The sequence below is a fragment of the Rhea pennata genome, chromosome Z, assembly GCF_028389875.1.
Source record: "Rhea pennata isolate bPtePen1 chromosome Z, bPtePen1.pri, whole genome shotgun sequence".
In the NCBI taxonomy this organism is placed as follows: Eukaryota; Metazoa; Chordata; class Aves; order Rheiformes; family Rheidae; genus Rhea; species Rhea pennata.
The window spans coordinates 10,129,063-10,149,676 of NC_084702.1; the positions used below are offsets into that span (position 1 = coordinate 10,129,063).

Consider the following 20,614-nt stretch of genomic DNA (forward strand, 5'->3'; position numbering starts at 1 on the left):
ATCAGAAGAACCATTACTAAAGGTGTAGTCACAGAAGTTAATTCAAAAAATTACGTGAATTTGCACTATTACTGCCATGCTGGCGCAGTGAGCTGTAGGATGTTACCTCACCTACAGCACAGCAGTTCAGCTAAGTTCTCTTCATTCACTTCAGTACTAAGTTATCTGACTAAGCAGCACTAGGCTTCCCTGGCAGGACAGGAATGACTTCAACTTCTGCAGCCAGCTGTTCATTTAACAGCTTATCACAGCCAAAGGCCTAAATTGCTCGCTCCCTTAACAAAGACAAAATGAAGGGTATGTTAGATAGAACATATGCATTTAAACTCTCAGGCCACTATAAATGTTAGAAATTAAGTATAAGTAATTTTCAGTAAATCTATTAGCTACAGAATATCATTTAAAGAAGACTAGATATGGTCTTTTCATGAAGAGCTTCAAGTTGAACCTGATTATTAAACAGCTATCAATTACACAAAACATCCTGAAAAGTCTAAAACACAAGTTTTTTGGGTTTCTCCCAAGTAAATTCTTCTCTCCCAAAGTGCCCATAACAAGCTGTTTTTTGATAAATTGGCCTCTTCAAATCCAGCTCCCTACACAGAAAGAAAAAGAATGTAAGTTTTACTTAACTCTACTCCAAAGTATATTATTATACAGACATACCAGAGGGATAATCAGTGATATCACTGGAAGAAAGACAAAAAAAATACAGACTTCTAACTACACTCTTTTCTTGCAGAATCACCTAAATTTACCATTGGAAATGTAGCAGGGTTAATGGCTTCAATTTAAAGTAACGAGAAATAGTTCCTCAAATTTGTCAGAGATTAGATAAGTATGCGGTTAAACTTTATACACATTATGATGCACAAGCATTAAAAATGTAATAGAGTTCAGCTATACTTGTGCAAGCCTCAAGGTGTTTTGTGTTATTGCCAGTGTATTTTGCAATGCTGCTATGCCATAAAGATGATGATGATCTTAAAAGAAACAGCCAGAGATGATTATCTAGAGGACAGATAATCATCCAATATCACTTTCATGCAAAGAATGAATTACTCCAGATTTGTAACTAAAACTGTAGTGTGATATATACCTTTGTTCCCTGGATTACCAGCACCAGTTGCAGACACCCATTGTTGGATGGCAGTAACTGGAGATTTTAAGCTGCTTATATAGGCACACAAAGACATTGTTTAGAATAAGGCTTAACACTGATTATGACTAGATAAATAATGAAGATTTAAGTCACAATTATTACTTTTTAATCTGCAAAGTATAGTGGATTACAGCTATTAACTGGGTAGCCACAGATATCTTGATTTCAGGTAACGCCTGAAACATTTTGAGGCTTTTCTTCTGTTTGTTCTTACGTTTTGAATTCTCTTTGAAAACATATTTAAAATAGATGATTAGTATCTTACACTAATGGAGAGAAAAATGGCTGAGGAATACTAAAGTAAGGAAAGAAGAACAAATACAGGATAATCCATTTTCAGATGGTGAAGATATTATGTATTCTTGTACTTGAGGGGACATTTGTGTGTATTGTGAAGTACAGTAGCTAAATCTTGTTTTGAACAGTATTTTGTATAATATGAGCAGATGCTCTAAAGGCTAGTAAGGTCAATTGCACCTGACCCTAATAAAAAAGCTATCAAAATCTGAATGCTGAGACAAAGACAGCATGAAGTTTTTGTGTTTAGCTGATTAGAAATGGTACCATTCAAAGAAGTTTTAAAGGTAAAGCTTAACAATGAAATATTCACTAGACAATGCTACTGTTTTTGCCTGTTTTTTCACTCCTTTCAGCACTTCCATGACTAAGATAATGTACTTGGAAAATGCAGCGTTTTTTTCAGCACACTACACCTAGGAAAGTATCTGGAAGCCATCACACATATTATGGATGGCAATGAACTGCCATAATTACAAAAGCAAAGAAGAGTTTGCTTATACTTGTAAACTGAAAACACTTGGAAAAATATTACCCAGTAACAGTAGTCAAAGAAACGTCATCTCTACTCTCAGCATGTATGTTCAGAAAACATTCTTAAAAGCGAATCCCAATGGTTGGCCTCATTACCAAAATGTTACTGCTCGTCAGAAATGGCTATCCTTTTTAAGGAGCAGAAGACACCTCCTATCCTGTAAGATACAGACAAATATTTTCAAGATTCCTATGGAATGTGTAGCTCTGGATTTAAAAGTGAGGTGAATGATTAAAAGCAGTTTCTTCAAGTAATGAGATACCTAACATATATACCAGCATTTTAGAACAAAAGAGTTTTAAAACCAGCATAGCACGAAGTGATAAACTGGTTCCTCTTTGCAGGAGTTAATCTCTTGATAACTATCTCAGAGTTCTTTCAATTTTACGGAGTTCAATAAAGGTGAATTCAGTGTGGCTGCTTCCTTAATGGAGAAAACAGTGTTTTCCTCAGTTAGTTTTACATGTCATAAAACTTGCAAGAAGTTCAGCCAGTCAAGTTTGGTAAAAAATAGTCAAAAAATCCTTTTCTCTCTGAAAAGGATAATGCACATGCTTCTGTAAACAGAAGGATTGTGTCCATCTAAAACATCTGCTTATTCAGCTCCAGAAATAGTGAAGGAATATAGCTGGATTGGCTTCAGGGGACAGCTTAAGTAGCTTTATGTTTTCTTGTCCTTACTGACTGTATGGCAGCCTCAGTAACTTGCACATTTCTAATCACAACTGAACTTGAGGACAGTTCATCTCATGGTGGGATTTTTGTTTTATTTTGTTTTTATAAACATATGCACTATATCAATTACTTTCAAAGGTTTAAGAGAGCATTTAAGAAACCTGGACTCCTTTTAAATTAAGTTCATTTGATTTCAAATGGGCAACACAAGACTGCGTGACAAATAGGGACAACTAGGGCTCTTATTGTTCTGCTTTTTTGATTCAGAATATGGGTTACATTTTCACCTCACGAAGAAGCTAGCTGCTTAGAAGTATTCTTTTCTATTTTGAGCTAATGGCCAATATCTCCAGAAAAGCAACAGCAAACACCAGCCAGTCACTACTGTGGTAGGTCAACACTCAGTGTCTTTATAACAGGTAAGGCCAACTTATGAAATCCCAATGTCTACTGATTTTAGTGGGGCTATTTGTGAAATGAGGGCACCAGTATCTTGCCATCTTACGGCAGGTGTCTCGCATGCTGTTTCCACATAAAAATCAGATGCAAGGAGACCATACTCACAGAGTACTTCTTGGTAAGAGCAATATTCTGAATACTCTCCAGATAAGGCAGGAATGGGGAGCCTTACATGGCCTGTTAACAGGCTGTTTGGAAAGCGTAACTATAGTTAACGTTAAATTTTAATTATACTTTATCAAGCACAACACAACCTGGCTAATGAGCTGCAATAAGCAGCACACTACCATGGTTACTGGGAGATGTTACATGATGTAATTTAGACCAATCTTATTTATTCAAAACATTTTGTCACGAGATTTTAGAATGTCTCTGTATCTTTAGTGAGTGCATGGCAAGAGTAGATATAACAGCAATAACAGGCATAGGATGAAGGTGTCTTCAGCTGGGTAAGAAGCTAGAAGCTTTAATATTAAACTGCTTAAGAGACCACTACAAATACAAATTATTCCCTTCAGTAAATACTAATGGCACACAAACCTTATGATAGCTCCAAGGCGTAGATCAAAGTTTTTCTGTACAATCTCGAGCAGTTCTTCCTCCGATCTGTCCGAAGTGCCATAATGAAACACTGAGATTGCAAGAGGATGACTGAGACCAATAGCGTATGATAGCTGTAGGGCACATGCAAAAAATCCAAAAGCAATTAAAACATTTTGCTAAAGCAAAAAGATTTATATTGCTTATCAGGGGAAGATTTCACATGCACTTTTTTCTGTATAAGGAAAGCTAGGAGATGTGTTCTTGCTATTTTATTTTAGAAAATTAGCAGTTTTCTTCAGAGAATAATCAGCTTGGACAAATACTTGACCCAAATGACATGACTTAAAAGCAAAAGAGGTGCTTTCCAAACTTCAGACACTGCCATGCCGCATCATTCAGCTCAGCTATATCCAAGGACTCCATGCCACTGAGGCAGGAAGGTCTGAGATCTGTAAGTATTTCCAGTTCTCAATGAGACAGAGAAAAAATTATATAGGACAAGATGAGAAAAATGTTTACATCTCCTTAAAGCACTCATGCTGCCTTTCCAGAGCACCATTACTTGGTTCATCTCTAGTACTTCAGATAAAGGCAGGAAGAAAGAAGAGTATTAGGCAATCCTGTTTCAGTGTTTGTCTACCTTCACGGTGAGAAACTGCCACAACCTGTGTCCATTTCCTTATCCTTTCATTATGCACTTCTAAGAAAACTCTGTCTCTGTTTTCTCTAAAACCATCTGTCAAACAGGTGGGGACAGCTGTCAAATTCCCTTCTCCTTGCCTTCTCCTCCCCGGGCTGAACAAAGGCCCTTCTCTCTGCCCCTCCCTGGATGTGCCCCCACCAGCCTCCCCACGGGTGGTCTCCACTGGACTTCCTCCACAGCATCAGTGTCTGTCTTGCCCTGTCTGGGAAGCCCAGACTGGACACCAACCCCAGGTATGATTGGGTTCACAATGTCAATGGTAGGTGAAAGACCTCTCCTTCCCTCAGCTGCGCCCAGTCTTGCTAAGACAACCCTGACCATGGCCAGCTCCAGTGTCATGGGCTCCAGCCAATGCATATCCCCATAACTGCTCACTGGGACCCTGATCAGCAGCCCAGCCCACCAGGCCCAGCACATGCTGCCGCCCCTAGCTGAGGCAGGTCTCAGTCTCTGCCTCCACAGAAACTTCTCCCAGAGTTGGATGAAAGCCTTTGAAATAACCAGTCATGCTGTCGACTCCAAGTAGTAGGAAATTCATCACTTCCAATTTGGTCACTCTGACATTAATTTAACTTTTAAATAAAACAAAGCCTATTAGTGTCAACTTCCAGACACCAGCTTTTTTTTTTTTTTTTTTTTTAACATTTTTCCCAGCAAAACCACAAAGTTCTTCATTGAGAGTCCTCAACATTTAAATGTTTATATACAGCAATCAAGTTATTCTTCCCTTTCAAATATATCAATATCCTTAAGATGTCCTGTGGAAGACTTGTTCTCCCAGAGTCTGAGTTATTTCCATGTGGTCCCTGGAGCTTCCCCAGTATTTTCATGTATTTTCCAAAATGCAATTATTGAAACTATTTTGATAAAATAGTTATCAAAGTAACCTGAGAAGTGTTACCTGCAATTTCACTATATTCCACTTTGTAGCACTTTTCTTACATCCAAGAATCACATTAGCTTCTTTACACCACAACCCACCACAACCCAGCACTGACAGATTCTCCTGAAATTTATTTCCTCAATCATTCAGTCCCTTCATGGGATATAGTCCTCCTGTTGTATAGGCTAGCACACACTTCTTTTTCTTCCATTAAAATATATTTGAATGAATACGCATTTTGCTAGAATGTGACTAAGCAGTGCAAACTCTTCTGCATCCATCACTCATCTTTTGCATCCATCACTTATCTTCCTCATTGTCTCTTCCTTCTCCATATATCAAAAAGTAACAGTCCAAATGACACAGTTCAGCAGCAAAGTACTGATCTGTTAGAAACTGTCCTAATCATCTCTACTAGCTAATTTTGATACCATGTTCTATCTGTTTTGCATTAACTAAGAAGCTGGTAATTTTTTTTTATCATACTAAATAAAACTTACACAGTATTTGCGATACATACAGCTAATCAGTCCATACTATCCTGCATTATCCATTTTGCCTTTTCAGTAGTAAAAGGTGGTTAGCATTAGCCTCAGCAGAGGCTGGGAATGTCATACTACAGCACACTGCGACTACTGGGCTGGAGACAGACACATAGGGCAATTCTGTGCAGGACAAACTTGATGTATTTTCTTTTTGTTAACTTTTCATTCAGTCTTCCGCCACTTCACACAACCTCTTCTTTTCTGCTCTCATCCTCTCCCTACTCCCTCCTGCTTCTAATGTCTACTGATAATAACTGGTATCTCTGAAGTTTGTTGTTAACAAGATCAGTCTTACTGTGTCTAGAGCCAGGCTCATATATTTAAGGATGGTCTCTGGAAAGTACTGGAATAACTATATTCCCACCTAACTCAAGAATTAAGCCAATGATATGTGTGTTAAAAAATCCCATTCAGAATATGCGTACCAAGAAGTCTCAGAAGTTAAGTCTCAAGTTTGTGTTCTGTCCCCTCAGAAAGCAAAGTTACCAACCATTTGCTAACCATCACTTTGTTCCATGCCACTTCCCACACTCCCCTTGCTTGTTGTACTCCAGACTTCAAGTTTGACAAGGGATCAAATATGCACACAATGCCTTGCACAGGAGGCCTTGTTCCTAACTGGGATGTCTGGGTACTATATCATTGATCATAACCACATTTATTGAATCTCTAGCCCATGGAAAAGTAAAGGGTGCTGAACACAGTCCTGCAGCAAAACATAAGTTATGGCTACTTTTTACTGTAGTAATTTGTTGTGCTGAGTTAGAGCTATTACACAGCAGCCACTCGGAGTAAGTACATGCATAAACAAGCATTGCAAACTGCCTAGACAAACTTTAATTGTTCTGCATTCACTTTGCATTTATATTTAATGGTGAAACTGTCTAAGGGCCAATAAAACACCTTTTTCCATTTCTTTTATTTAGTAGTCCAAAGTATTCACGCATAAAGAAGGAACTGCATTTATTCTGAGGATCTAAGACTGAGGAAATTGATTCTTGTTTTAACCTACACAAAAAGTATTACACAAGACTGAATTTTGTTTTCAGTTACACATCACACTGTAGTAGTGTATTAGGGAATCCACAGTAACTCAATGGTAATTTCAACTATAACTTGAAATGATCTAAGTTACAACTAATACGTCCACACAACACAGCAGGCTACACAAAATGTGTCACTGCTAACCTAAGTGTCTGTAATGTGCTGGTACAGCCTGGGTTGGAGTGCAGCAACGGTGTGTGTACCCAGATTGCAGAAGGTGCAGGGGATCACTGGAGATGCTGGAAGTAAAAGCAAGGATGACACTAACAAGAGCTTGGTGCAGGGATGGATTACTTTCCCAGTTGCTCTTACCTGGATTAATACTCTTTTACAGAGACCAGCTTTCACCAGAGATTTTGCAACCCAGCGAGCTGCATATGCTGCAGAGCGATCAACTTTGGAAGGATCTTTTCCAGAGAAAGCACCCCCACCATGGGCTCCCCAGCCGCCATAGGTATCAACAATGATCTTCCTGCCAGTCAGTCCAGCATCGCTCTGCAGAACAAACAGTTGAATACATTCATGAGACACCAGAGTTTACCCAATCCTATTCTGTGTTATTGGATAGAGCTTTGTTCTAGATTTTCCAGATGTCAGTGATTGTTTACAACGCTTGCCTTCTCATGCGACAATTTAATGAATGTTGTTTACTTGAGTGGATTTTTTTCAGAAATGTACTAAGCCATCAGTGCTGCAATAACTTTTGAAGAGTGATGTGAATGCAGAACAACTATAATTATTACAAAAAGTGGGTTCTCTTCAAATGCTCCATCATGAAACATGATCTCTGGATCACTGGATAATGATTTCACTCAGTTAACACCTCGTGAAGGCCAAGAGTTTAGAGGAACAAAACCTCTCTGAAAAATAAATCACATGTGACCCAACAGATTAACAGCCTTCACTTACATATGAATTGAAAAGAGGAATAGGAGACTTTTGTTGTGCTGTCTTGCACAACAGAACTCAGCATTATAGCTGAGTTCACTCAATGGTTCTCTTGTGACACAAAGATTACTTGGTACTTGGAGTCAGATTTATCTTTATTTATTTTTAACCTTTACTGCAAAGATTCTTCAAGTCAAGCATTTCAGTATATAACTTAAGGGCCAAATTTTGGTCATTTAAAATACTCTCTAGGATCAAGACAAAGATCCAAGAATTTCTATAATTGGCTGTCCAAGCAGATACAGCTTCAGTTTAGATACCAGCCACCCAATGGTAAAACTCAAGTAAAAGTGACTGATACTTCCTTAGAAACTTGAAGATTATTTTACTTAAAGTTGTACAGTTCATTACATTTTTGTGCAAGAGAATACTCAGACGCATGTGGCAAAGTAGAACCCAAGTGTGTTTAGGATGTCCCTCTTTGAAGTACCATACCTTAGGACCACCTTCCATAAACTTTTCACTTGGAAGGAGATGATAAATGGTATGCTCATCAAGGTACCTTTCTGGAATGACTACTTTAACAACTTTCTCCATTAGCTCCTTTTGTATTTGTTGTAGAGGTATATCAGGGGCGTGATGGACTGAAATCACAAGTGTGTGCACTCGGATGGGCTCCACTGCTCCACTGCACTCCTTGTATTCCATTGTGACCTGGAAAAGGCAAAAGAGCAGTGGCTATTCATGGACAAGACCCTCACAGCATTCTTCTTCAGGCAGAATGCCAGCCTGAAACTTAAAAATGAGCCTCACATTTTGTTTGCAGCAAAAAAATAAACAGCTGAAGGGAAATAGGATGACAGAGGCTGGAATTTTGCTGATGCTTAAAAGCACTGTAGGAAAAAAAAGACATAGGAAGTACTAAAGACCTTTTATCAAATGGAGTTAAGGACAGGATATTACATGTATTGCCATAGAGTCACAGAATCATAGAATGGGAAGGTTGGAAGGGACCTCTGGAGATCATCTAGTCCAACCCTCAGCATAGCCCCGTATGGGGACTGAACCCACGACCCTGGCATTAGCAGCACCATGCTCTAACCAACTGAGCTAAACAGAGAAGCAAAATAACAGTAAGAAAGCTACAGAATCCTGAGATTATATCTGGCAGATACTAAAATCATTCACAGTTGGCCCACATTAACGTAACTTCAAATAGCAGATCTTCAAAGCAAGACCAAAATAAATTTTGGAAAACCTGGATAAAATAAGTAACTGTAGAGCACAATTTGGTGGGCTGTATACCAGTATTCACACTACACTAAAAACAAGTTGTTCTGTGAATGCCGTAACTACCCCAAGTCTTACAGATTTATGTCTTGTAACCAGCTGTCTTTGGTGCCTACTCAAGCTGCAACTGAAATTTTTCCTCTCACATTCTCTCCTATGTAGCATCTCCTATTTCTAGATGCTAAACTCATAGGAAGGTATCTTTGCCACATCTACTCCTCCCTTAAAGTGAGAGAAACAGAAAAATGATAGGTACAAAATCTCATCAAAAAATCCTTGGTTACAGATCCTCCACTCTTGATATTAAATGAAATGTCTGATTCAGCTCTGATTAATGGAATACCGAGATGATTTCCTACCTTTCGAAAGTAAGTAAGGCATCAATGTAACCCTGACCTATGTATGGCAAGTCTAACCAGAAATGGTGATCTGTCTTAAGCAACATTTCTTTGTAAACTGTAGCATAGATACAGGCATTTATAGACACAAAAATATGTGCTAGCATAATTCTATCCTTAACACAGATGTTCTTGTAGATGAAGAAGTTCTCTCAACTCTCCTGACCCTCAGAAATGTTTGGTTATGTGGTTATACCACATGAAGGTCAGTCTTTCCACATGTTCTATGCACTGCTGACAAAAGATACTATTTGGGACACACTGCATGTTGCACATCCACAATTGCAGCAGTAGAAAAATTAATGCACCTCACTACCACTAATGCAACAAAAATTAAGAATAAAACACCTTCCTCTCCCAGAAGCGTGCCACAGGTATAGATTCTCTCCCTTTCCTGCAGATTTTACACCTCAGAACAAGGAAGATTTACTGCCTCAGAGACTGCCATATTGCAGCTCTTACAGCACTGTGATTTATCCACTCAGCTCTGCAGCACAACCATCAGTGGCTCTGGCCACAGATCAAATAGAGCAAATATGAGGTTTGACAGTACAAGCAAGTTTTAATTGGGAAACCACAGATAGCACTGTCTCAATCCATGCTTCAGAAATGTAAGTATTTCTCCAAGAAAAAAAAAAAAAAAAAAAAAAAAAAACACAGCTGATTGACAGTAATTTATTAGTCGCCCTAATCTCCCAGGGAAAAGAAGCAAGAAAACAGGTGTTATTTTGAAGAAAATTTTTAAGACACTGACAGAACAGCTTAAACAGACCATGTATGTAATATACAAGTGAACCTTGTTATACTTATCCCACATTGAAATACAAAACTGACACCACCATTTTTTGACAAAAATGAATTCTGGTTTAGTAGCTGACAGAATAAATCTGTTCTGTTCTTTCTGCTTTAAAGTTTACAAGCTACTTTATATGCATCTTCTTTACAAACCTGTGTTTTCCCATCTGGTCTAATCCAGGGCCATGATCCATTCCGCCCCAGGGCCTTTATCCTTGCAGTAAGTCTGTGTGCCAGGAGGATTGTTAAGGGCATGCATTCCTCAGTTTCATCAGTGGCATAGCCAAACATCAAACCCTACATTGAAAAACAGGGTATAGTTCAAAGCCACTCATTTCCATATTCTGTTTCCACTTCTGAAGCTGTCGTTGCCACCTACTTTAAAACTACACAAGCTTAGAAAGAGACAGCAGTAATAGGGAGCCTGAATACATTATGATACATAGCTAGTTTGAAGTAACATTTATGCATTTGCATGCAGGGTAATGGCCTCTAACAAGAATCAGAGCTACACAGGGATCTGCTCCCAAGAATAACTCTGTGTTAAGACTTCACCATAAAGGCTTAATAGACATAAAGCTCATAAAGTGCTGCTGAGCCCTCTCCTCACCCCTGACAGATGGAAAAAAACAGTATTTGACTGCTGAGAAGCAAAAACAAGCCACCCAAAGGACTTGAAAGCCCATCACCGCCACCTACAGATGAAAGGCTTACCTGCAGCACTATCGAGTATGGCCACTGGATACAGGCAAAGCCACTTTCACAGAAACTAGTGAAGGAAAGTTTTGCACTTGTGCAGTATTTAGCCATTAATTCTTAAATTTTAAAATGCACAGTGACTTTTAAGAAAAGGTTCAGATTCACCACAAATCTAATTGCTCGTGTGTATGCTAAATTGTTTATGTGCCTGGAGTAAATTCTCATTACCTGATCCCCTGCTCCAATGTCATCGTCACTCTTTCCATAGGAGACAGCACGCTTGATCTCTTTACACTGTTGTTCTAAAGCTACTAAAACTGTACAAGTCTTATAGTCCAATCCTGGTGAAGATAATTTTAGAAAGTTAAGTGAAGCACGCTGAAGATTTCACAAACTGCTAGAAAAGCCTTTATGGATTACTTAGTCATCTTGGCTAAAGCTTTTATAGTTTCCAAGACTTATATTTAATTTTGTTATGCCAGCATCATTTTATATTGCCAGTAGAAGCAGACAATATGAGCACATTTTTATCACAGTCTCAGGACATTGGCAAGTTCAGGGTATTAGCTGAAACCCAGGCTCTTGAACTGAGAGGCCCAATGTAATCCTGCAAGTTGCCCCACCACGGGTTGTCACATTGCTTGTGGACAAATATCTAGGCTCAGACCACTCAGGCATTCAAATCTGGACAGTATGAGTGTAAAAAGCTACCAGCAATTGTTACTCATTTTCTGTGTAGTAGGTTCTATAGAAAATTTTCTATAGAAAATTAGGTAGAATTGGAGAAGAGCTATGTATGTCATGAAAAAAAAAAGAGGAAGATAATCATGAAAGGGGAGAACAATCACAAAAAGGGTTCAACGCTAGAATGAAGCTACTGTGTGAAATATGTCAAGAATGCAGAAAGAATTCCTTTGGCCATGAACTTCAAGTCTCAGAAGAGACAGCCCGAGAACAAGGAACATCCGTGTTAAAACTTTCACAGTATGAACCTTCAGGTGTGCCCACCTTCTCCTGTCATTTGTGCATGCACCAGTCCTTCTGCATCAGAGAAGCAAGAGGTACCTGGTACTTTGAAGAATAAATCTCTTACTAATATGTCACCTTAAAATAGCTCCTTTAGTACCAGCTGTGGCACTGAAAAATATATATCAATATATGTGCAGTTTTTTCTGAGGTCTGAATCCAAACTTGCTTTTATTTTCCAGAACACTGTTAAGAACATGACCATGACATGTAGAACAAACCCAACAATGAACATGTGAAGGATCTCACTCACCTTTGGAAGAGTCATCATACCCTATCCTCTTAAGGGTCTCTCTTACAATTTGCTGGTAATCCACTATAGCTTGGGAAGTAATCTCACCACAAAGCAAAATCATTCCAGTTTTTGCTACACACTCTGAAGAAGAAAGATTAAACACAAGAATACCATTGCTACTATTTACAGTTAATCAGATTCTGAGGATGGTTCCATAAACAACTGATTACTCACAAGGGAACTTATTGTAATGCCCCAGCATGTATCTGGCTCTAAGCAACCCCTTCTCTCTCTACCCAAAATGAACATCAAAACTGCTGTGTTGGGGGAATCCATCTAACTCAACTATCCTATCGCAACAGTGGCCTGCAGAAAATGTATAGGGTGAACCATAAGAACAGGTCATGCATATAGCATTATTTTTCAAACATTTTACACTTTTCCAGTCTTCAGTAATTTCAGTTCAGGAACTTCCTAACCTGAAGCAGAATCATTTTTTAGCAGTTGGCATTAATAGTCACTGATAGATTGTTACATTAATTTATCCAGTTGTCCTTGACAACCATGACAACTTTCAGCTTTACAGCAAGAAGCTCCACAATTTCATTACAAATGTTGAGCAGAACCATTATATACTGCTTGTTTCAAGTGTCCGCCTAGCACCCAAATTTTGTAGCATGCCTTCTTCAGTTTGTGTTGCAACAGATAGCAAACTATCACTCTCTAGTCACCACATCCATGTAACCTGTAATTGTATAGCTCTATTTCATATCTAATTCATTCCTCTCTTTTCCAGATTGAAGAGGCCTATGCTGTTCACTGGAATTCTGTGACAATAACAACATTTGTTACTCTTTCCGGTACTTTTTACAATTTTACTATAGCCTTTTGGGAAATGGGGGAAGGGGAACAGACTGCACACAGTATTAAAGACAGAGGCAACTATGGATTTATACGGTGCCTTAATGATGTTCTCAGTTTTGCTCTCCATTCCCTTCCCAGCAATATCTAACACTCCTTGTGGTTTTTGACTGCTACTGATCACTGGCCATTTTCACAGAAGTGCAAGTCAAACCCCAACCCCTCACTTGTGAGCACCTGCAATCATCTCCAAACATTTCTCCTTATATGTTGGGTTAAGAATGCCCCCTGTTCCTTTGCATTAGTCTACACTGAATTTCCTCCATCACTTTCTTCATCCAGTTACTATCTTGCTTATGTAATTTTATTTGTTTCAAGTTTAAGTACTACAGGCAAGACCTCCGTTTGTTCCACCGAAGCGAAAGTTACTATAAAGTTTTTGGTTCTTAGAAGGATTGACTTCTTACAGGATTAAGTCCCGCCAAAGAGTATTTTTAAACGCCAGTACTAGGTAAAAACTTCCACCTTCTTTCTGGTATTTTAATAGTATATGGTTAGTTAATATTCTCTGTCGACACTGACTTACTGGACACACTGAGAAGGACTTTTTTGTTCAAGAAAGAATTTGATTTCACTTATCACAGAGGAATTGGGATCATTAATCGGCCTTCTGTCTTATACTACTTGCACCTAGCATTCTATTGCTTGACTTTACTGCTGTTAGTTTGTTGGCAGTACATGGATAGCCCAGCCCTATCCTGCTTCAGTGAAGCAGTGCCAGTGAAGTAGCTCAGAACATCATCTGCCAAACTGGTTGATGATAAAAGACGAAGCAGCAAATAAAATTTAGAGAATTTTACAGGTACCTGTCTCTACTGATAGATAGAACCTACTTTAAACATCTCTGTGAACTGCATTTCATAGTTTTGTAAAATAGGTTGTTACAATGACTTAGTACTTATATAATGCTCTGAATTTTTTTCAGAAACTTTGAGGCTTGCACAACAAGGCGGAAGTACTGTACAATATGAGACAGGAAGTTTTACCCAGTAAACCCTGTACTGAGTGAACTAACTACTTTCTACTCTCCAACCCACTACTTTGTAAGAAAATAGTGTCCAGACAACTAGGAAGACTTGTGCTTTAATGCTAATTCAAGTTTTCTAACTCCAGTCAGCAGTTTTAATGCTTTTTTCCCCATCTGGTTATAAAAATCAGGAATTTACATAAATAATCATGCCACACCACAGTATTCTTACTATTTGGTATTCGGTATTTCTATTTGGTAAGACAAATTGATCATATTTCTCACATCTCTTAAAACATATTTTTCCATCCTTGTCATTTTTGTAGTTTTTCTCTGTTACGCTCTTCAGTTTTAGCAGTTTTCAGGCATCATGCAATATTCAAATATATGCTTTATTAAGTCAAATACAGACATTAATTCCTCTCTCCACTTCTCACTGCTCACATCTATGCTTCCAAGGATCGCATGAGATTTTTTTAGATCAAGTGTCATATTAGTCATTGTATTCCTGGGATGCAGCTAGTTCTCTGTTCTGTAACTCTACTGCATAGTTTGTTCTAAGAAAGAGATGACTTTGCATTCAGAGAGCTCTTTAGAAACATTCCTATTCTTTGGAAATATTCCCATCTCCATTTCCAGCGTTCACTCCCCACTGGCAGCTGCACTCAGAGTACTCTGATGACCTGTTCTTAAGGCTCTGGAAGAGATGACGTTGCATAGTGACAATGTCCATATACAGCATAGTTCTAAGACAAAGTCCCAAGAAAAAGGCAAACCACTGCTGTGAGGGTCACATTCAAATCAACTGCGTACTTCATGTTACTGTGAACCAAAGGCATCACCCCACTTTTATAAAGGCAGGATAAATATGCATCTAATACTTCCGGATTTCGTGTTTTACTAGCACATTTTACTTATTATATCAAGAAATATGCCATACCATGTATCTTTCCCCAATTCTCTCTTCCCCAGTTTTCTTGCATTCCTCATTATCCCTTCAACCATACATTTGATCATTTTAAACTTGTATGGAATACTCCCTATTTCCTTTCCCTATTCATTTTTTTGCAGCTTTTTTCCTGTCTTTCCTTCAGCTTAGAGTCAGGATGCCAGAGTTGGCCTTTTGTCTGTGGAACTGTCAACCGCCAGACACCTACTACAAGAATCTTGGATCAGAGGATGTTAAGTCGGCATAGATTAGTTTCTTGCACTTTGTTCATCTGTTTTTCTAACTGCATTGTACTTACCACAGGCAACTCTGGCATCTGGATCAATAGTGAGATGAGCATCCAGAACAGCATCACTTATCTGATCACACATCTTATCTAGAGGACAAAAATAAGAAAGACATAATATCTCTTCTTTTGAGAAGAAAAAAAAATAATTTCTTGGTAAAACTTCCTTTCTTGTGGGCAGCAGAATTCTGCTAAAGCAACTGCCAAGATGCAATTTTAACAACTTAAACCCTGAAATGTGTGCATTATGTATGTATGTATGTATGTATGTTTTCACTCCCCTCAAGTCAATCCCAGCTGATGCATCACTGTCATCTGCAAGGACCAGCAGCTTACTAGGTGAGGGAAAAATGAAGAAGGCCCATGAAAGCATCCTGAGATGTTCATTTCAATAAAAGAGAAGATACAAGACTTTCCAAAAAAGAATTTCATTACATGATAGCTATACCCCTTCTGCAGGAGGTTTCTCTTCCTCCCCTTGGTTTTAAAATTTGTATTGCGCTTTGAGTGCAAAGAACCCACTTTCATCTGCATTTTGTAAGTGCCAGAGGTCTGCATTTGCAGCACTGCTGATTCCTTCACTACCTGCTATCTCATGTAACAATTTTTTTGAATCACAAGAGGCATTCCTCTTTCTAAAAACCTGTGCTTTAGATTGAAGCCACTGTTGGAATTACCCACAACTATTCAGCTCATGTGAGTTTAGAGAAGAATTTGCAAACCTTCTCAGGGACAAGCAGCACTGGCCATTTACAAGTTTTCACAGTGAGATTTCCCGACAAGTCAGAATAAAAGGACAAGAAGCATTAGGACATAATGCATTAGACAAAAATGTTTTTACATATTCTGCCTTTAACAACTTATTGAGGTTCTCTGTCTCATCAGGGTAAGTGGATCTGCTCACTAGAGGTTGGGAAGACAAATGTGATAGTAATGTAACTGGTCTCAAACTATGCCAGTTTGACCTAATCAATAGGTACGCTGAGAAAATAGATACACAGAAAAAAATGTAGTTGCAAACCTTCAGTGTGTGACATCACCCTGATTTTACCAGTATTAGACTTTTTGTCTGTCATTCCATTGCAGAAAAGCAGCCAGATAATGTTATTTTTAGTCTTAACATTAAAATATATGTCATTTAAAGGTTATAATAATAAGACCTGTTGCCACCTTTATAGCAAATTTCAGCCATAGAATTCCTTCAGGGGCTCTAAACTTCCTCCAATACATCAGTTAACAAAGCTTGTAGATAAGTATTTGTCTAAAAATATCTGTATGAAAAATAGCTGCATTTAATGAACAGCACGTAGAGCACAGGCACTGTCCTTCAGTCCCAGACCTAGAAAGTAGACTGATTTTATACAGGCTGAAGCTTATATGAATTGTATTAAGGACATCAACATGGCAAAAAAGGCACATTTAACATTACAGCATTATCTGGAATGCCGCTCTGATGAAAATTAATGCTTAATATTCCAAATATCAGAAGTCCAGAATTAATGATCATCTATTACAGAGAGGGCTATAAAGTTATGTCTTTTCATTAAGAATTGCTAAGGAAATCAATGTCCAGTATATGCAGCAGCTCCCAGTCTACCTGTAAAAGACTTCCCCATGCTCCTCCTCTCAAGCAAAAGTTTAAAATTTAAATGTAATTGTATACTGAACATAAATTCTTTTAAAGTGCACAAAGAAATTAATCAGAAGTCTAACCAAAATATTTGACTGGTCCTTCCTTTTCTCCATTAAGATAGAAAAGACTTTTGTCATACAGCCTTCTTCAATATAAGTAATTGATAAAAGGAAAGATTCGATTAGGATTTTGACTTACCAGAATGACCTTCAGCAACAGATTCTGAAGTAAAAAGAAATCGTTTTTCTTTTTTTGAGGCATGACTTGACATCTTTTAGTATCTTTAGCAAGTCTGCAAGTGAGAATGACCCAAAGCAAGTGGATTACAGAAAAAACACACAGAAGGTGAGGTGGAAAGTTTAATATATCTATGCAGGTAGCTGATGTAATGGCTTCTGCGTGTTTGTTCCTCAGAAGGTCAGCAGATTAAGACTGATATTTGTGGATTTTACAACATACTGCCACAGAAACTCCTTTCATAAGCCTTTTGTGTTTGATTAAACTTGCTCCTGCTAAACACTGCACAAGTGTTATCATTAAGTTGAATGTGAATACTACTACCAGAGCTAAGTGCTTTTGCATACTTCCCCAAGCCGCCATTCTCACTCACACCTCTAAGCACTAAGTAAAATGCATTTCAAGATAGTAATAAAACTCATAGATTTTATCTGAACGTAGAAGAGCAAGTGACATTTTATCCTAGGCGTAATTTCCATAAATTGTACTTAGTTGTGGTAGTGAATTGTACAGAAATTCATCCCTTTTTTATAGGGGAACAGATGTTTTTATCAGTAATTGCCCAGGTGGTAAACTGTGCTCCTCTGCCTCTATTTATGTCACTGGCTAAATGAAAATAGCTATATTGCAAACAACAGCACGTTCTGTAGGGAAACTGATAAAGAAAGTGGGTTCATTATAAATCACTTGAATCCTGAGGCTGAAAACTAGACCCTCGCTCATGTGTTACTAAACTTGTGCATACTAGCCTTTCTCTAAAGAACTCTTACAGTTTGCTAGGATTCTCTTAACGACCCCTTTTTGCCTCCTAGTTGCCTTAGATGAAGAAAGACTTCTAGGAAACTGTTGGATTCAAGATACCTAAATGAAACGAGTAAGTTCTGTCCCTTTGGATGCTCTGTTTTACTTTAGCTTACTTCAGAACACACTGCAATACACAACTGTGCTTACTTCAGAGCACATAGCACACTGGAGCACATTAGTGCAGCACACTGCCACAAAGCCATTTAGGATCTTACAATAGATGTGCACTGTCTTAAAAACTCTTGTTCTACACAACAGTTTTATTCTGCTGCAATACATTATGTTGAGCTCAGCTTCTATAAATCAGTAACTTCTGAAAACACTGCTCCATAATCTAAGCACATTATGCAAGTAACAGAGAAGTACTGAGATGCAGGTGGACAGCTGTCATTGAAAGTTTCACTACTTGACATGGCAAACAAACCACATTATTCACCAGGCTACTACAAGCATATCACAAAAAACACTGTAAGGATGACTCCAAACATCCATTCTGCTAAGTCTTTACTGTGAAAAAGCAGTGTGCTTTTCCCTTCAGGACACTTGTGAGGTATTACGTGATAATAACAGCAGTAATGAAGACAAGGGACTCAAGTTTTATTTTGAGACAAACAAGCCAAATCCAACCCTTAAGCACAGCACGGAATTTTTCTCAACTATTTTACTTCATAGTAACCTTGTTTCCAGAGTATATTTATATTTTATGTTAGGATATATGTATATCCCAATAGCATATCTTTGTTTTCCAGAAATAACTATAGTGTTCTTAACAGTGAACACAAGGCCTAAGAGAATGCTTTCATCTCAGAGATGGTAAAATAGCTTACATGTAACTCCTTGAGTTAATTTCACTCAGGCAAAGGAAAATATACAGCAGAATTTTATTTTAGCTGCAAGCATGACTGGAGAAATTACTGCCTAGTTGTGGTAATTCAAGTAGTAGCAAATATGCTCTAGTGCACTAGTTATGCAACTGAAAACTACCACTATACTTGAGAAACAGTAGTGCACAAAGTGATTCAGACGGAGGCAAAAAGCCACACAAACCCATGTTGGTTTGGCTTTTTTTTTCTCTCTTTTTCAACCCTAGGAGCAAAAGTTTTCAGTGCATAACACTGACTGAAACACTGCTTCACAGATAGTAAAGTTCTGAAGGACAGTGATTGCTCAAGTGTCTGATGGAGAGCAATAAAGAGAAAGACTTTAAACCATAGTTAATAATTATCAGAAATGTTCTATGAAATCCATTAACTCATCTATTTCACTGCCTTTTGTCACCTTCAAAGGATTTACTATTATAATACAAAATTAAAGTAGTCATGCAAAGATCTGTGTGCTTGGAGGGATTTCACTTCCATGTAACACTCTGAGCTCAAGTGTCACAAAACACTTCATACAAAACATATAAAAATGTTCACACAAAGGATTTAAGTCTCCTCCCTTGTTAATTCATTTTATGCTGCACTCTAAACTAACTGTGCTTTACTTCCTGCCTTATACACCCCCAGTTCACATTCAACACATGCATGTTTTATTGTGTGGAGTAAACAAATACTCCAACTCCAAGCATGGCTGTTGATAAAAAAAAAAAAAAAATAGTGAACTTTTATAAGTGAGAATCAAAAACCACAGTTACCAGACCAAGAGGGTCAGGGTTGCCTCTGTGTGTATTTCCTTAGGAGATCAGAGATGATGCAAATGACTGCCCGTGCTTCATGTTATGTTTTTTCCGGGCTTGGATAGAGAAGGGTATTTGGTTTTTAAGAGGAACCAGTGCAAACCAAGATTCTTAACTGGTAAATTTGTTCCATGAATGTCAACTGCTTCTGTAAGAGCCATGGTTTAATTTGTCTCCTTTACTAATGTTTCTTAACCAGATGTAAGGAACTTGTGAAAACACATCAGAAAGCTGCATTTGCAAAATTGAAAGTTGAACGGAAAGACCTTTTTAAAATGGAATCAGTTCAGCAGCTGAACTTTCATTATTGTTGTGCAGCTCAGTATCTCCAAAAAGTGTTACTCTTAGAGCAACAGAAAAGCACCTGTTCCAACATGCCCATGCATAGTCTGCTAATATCTGGCACATCATTTCAGTATTTAACCAAAGGCTTGCCCTTTTTTATTCTACAAATTATTTTTCCCACAGTTCTGCTGTTTTCTTTCATCATCTATACAAAACTTTAGTTCACGTTTATGAAAAGGGATCGAATTCTGAGATTTCACAAAGTGGTTCTTCAAGTCTCAGTCACCTCCTTCTCTAATCTGATCACTTTAAAGTTGTATTCTCCTGTTCAGACCATTCAGGTCAGCCTGAAATGGAAATGCTGTTACTTCACCTATCTGTCTCAGCAAACTACTGCAGAACATATTCTATTCTAAGAGCTAACATACTCAGGACCATTTTTTTGGACAAAGTTTCTGAGTCTCCATAAATCCTCCCAAGGAGATTTCGCAGCTAAGGCCTACTGCTAGCCTATTTGAGTGCCTGACAAAAGGTTCCCCATACACGTGTTATCAAGCTGCTTAGCTGCTGAAAGTTCTTCCTAGTGAGGTCTGTCAGCTTTGCAATTCTATCCTGCGGCCTCTTCTTGCTTCCAGTGCAAGAATCTGTTCTGCATCCAGATTTCTAACTCCCTTTTC

General features: G+C 38.2%; 1 protein-coding gene across 1 annotated transcript; it reads right to left on the reverse strand.

Annotated features, from left to right (window-relative positions):
- Positions 1-493: 493 nt before the first annotated feature.
- LOC134153494 (S-adenosylmethionine synthase-like) lies at positions 494-17,204 on the reverse strand. The gene is made up of 9 exons (XM_062599737.1): positions 17,132-17,204; positions 15,313-15,390; positions 12,196-12,318; positions 11,145-11,257; positions 10,371-10,514; positions 8,230-8,448; positions 7,159-7,341; positions 3,669-3,802; positions 494-596 (listed from the first exon to the last, which is right to left on the reverse strand). Exons 1-9 carry the CDS (start codon positions 17,202-17,204, stop codon positions 494-496), a joined length of 1,170 nt encoding a protein of 389 aa, XP_062455721.1.
- Between the last annotated feature and the right edge of the window lie 3,410 nt (positions 17,205-20,614).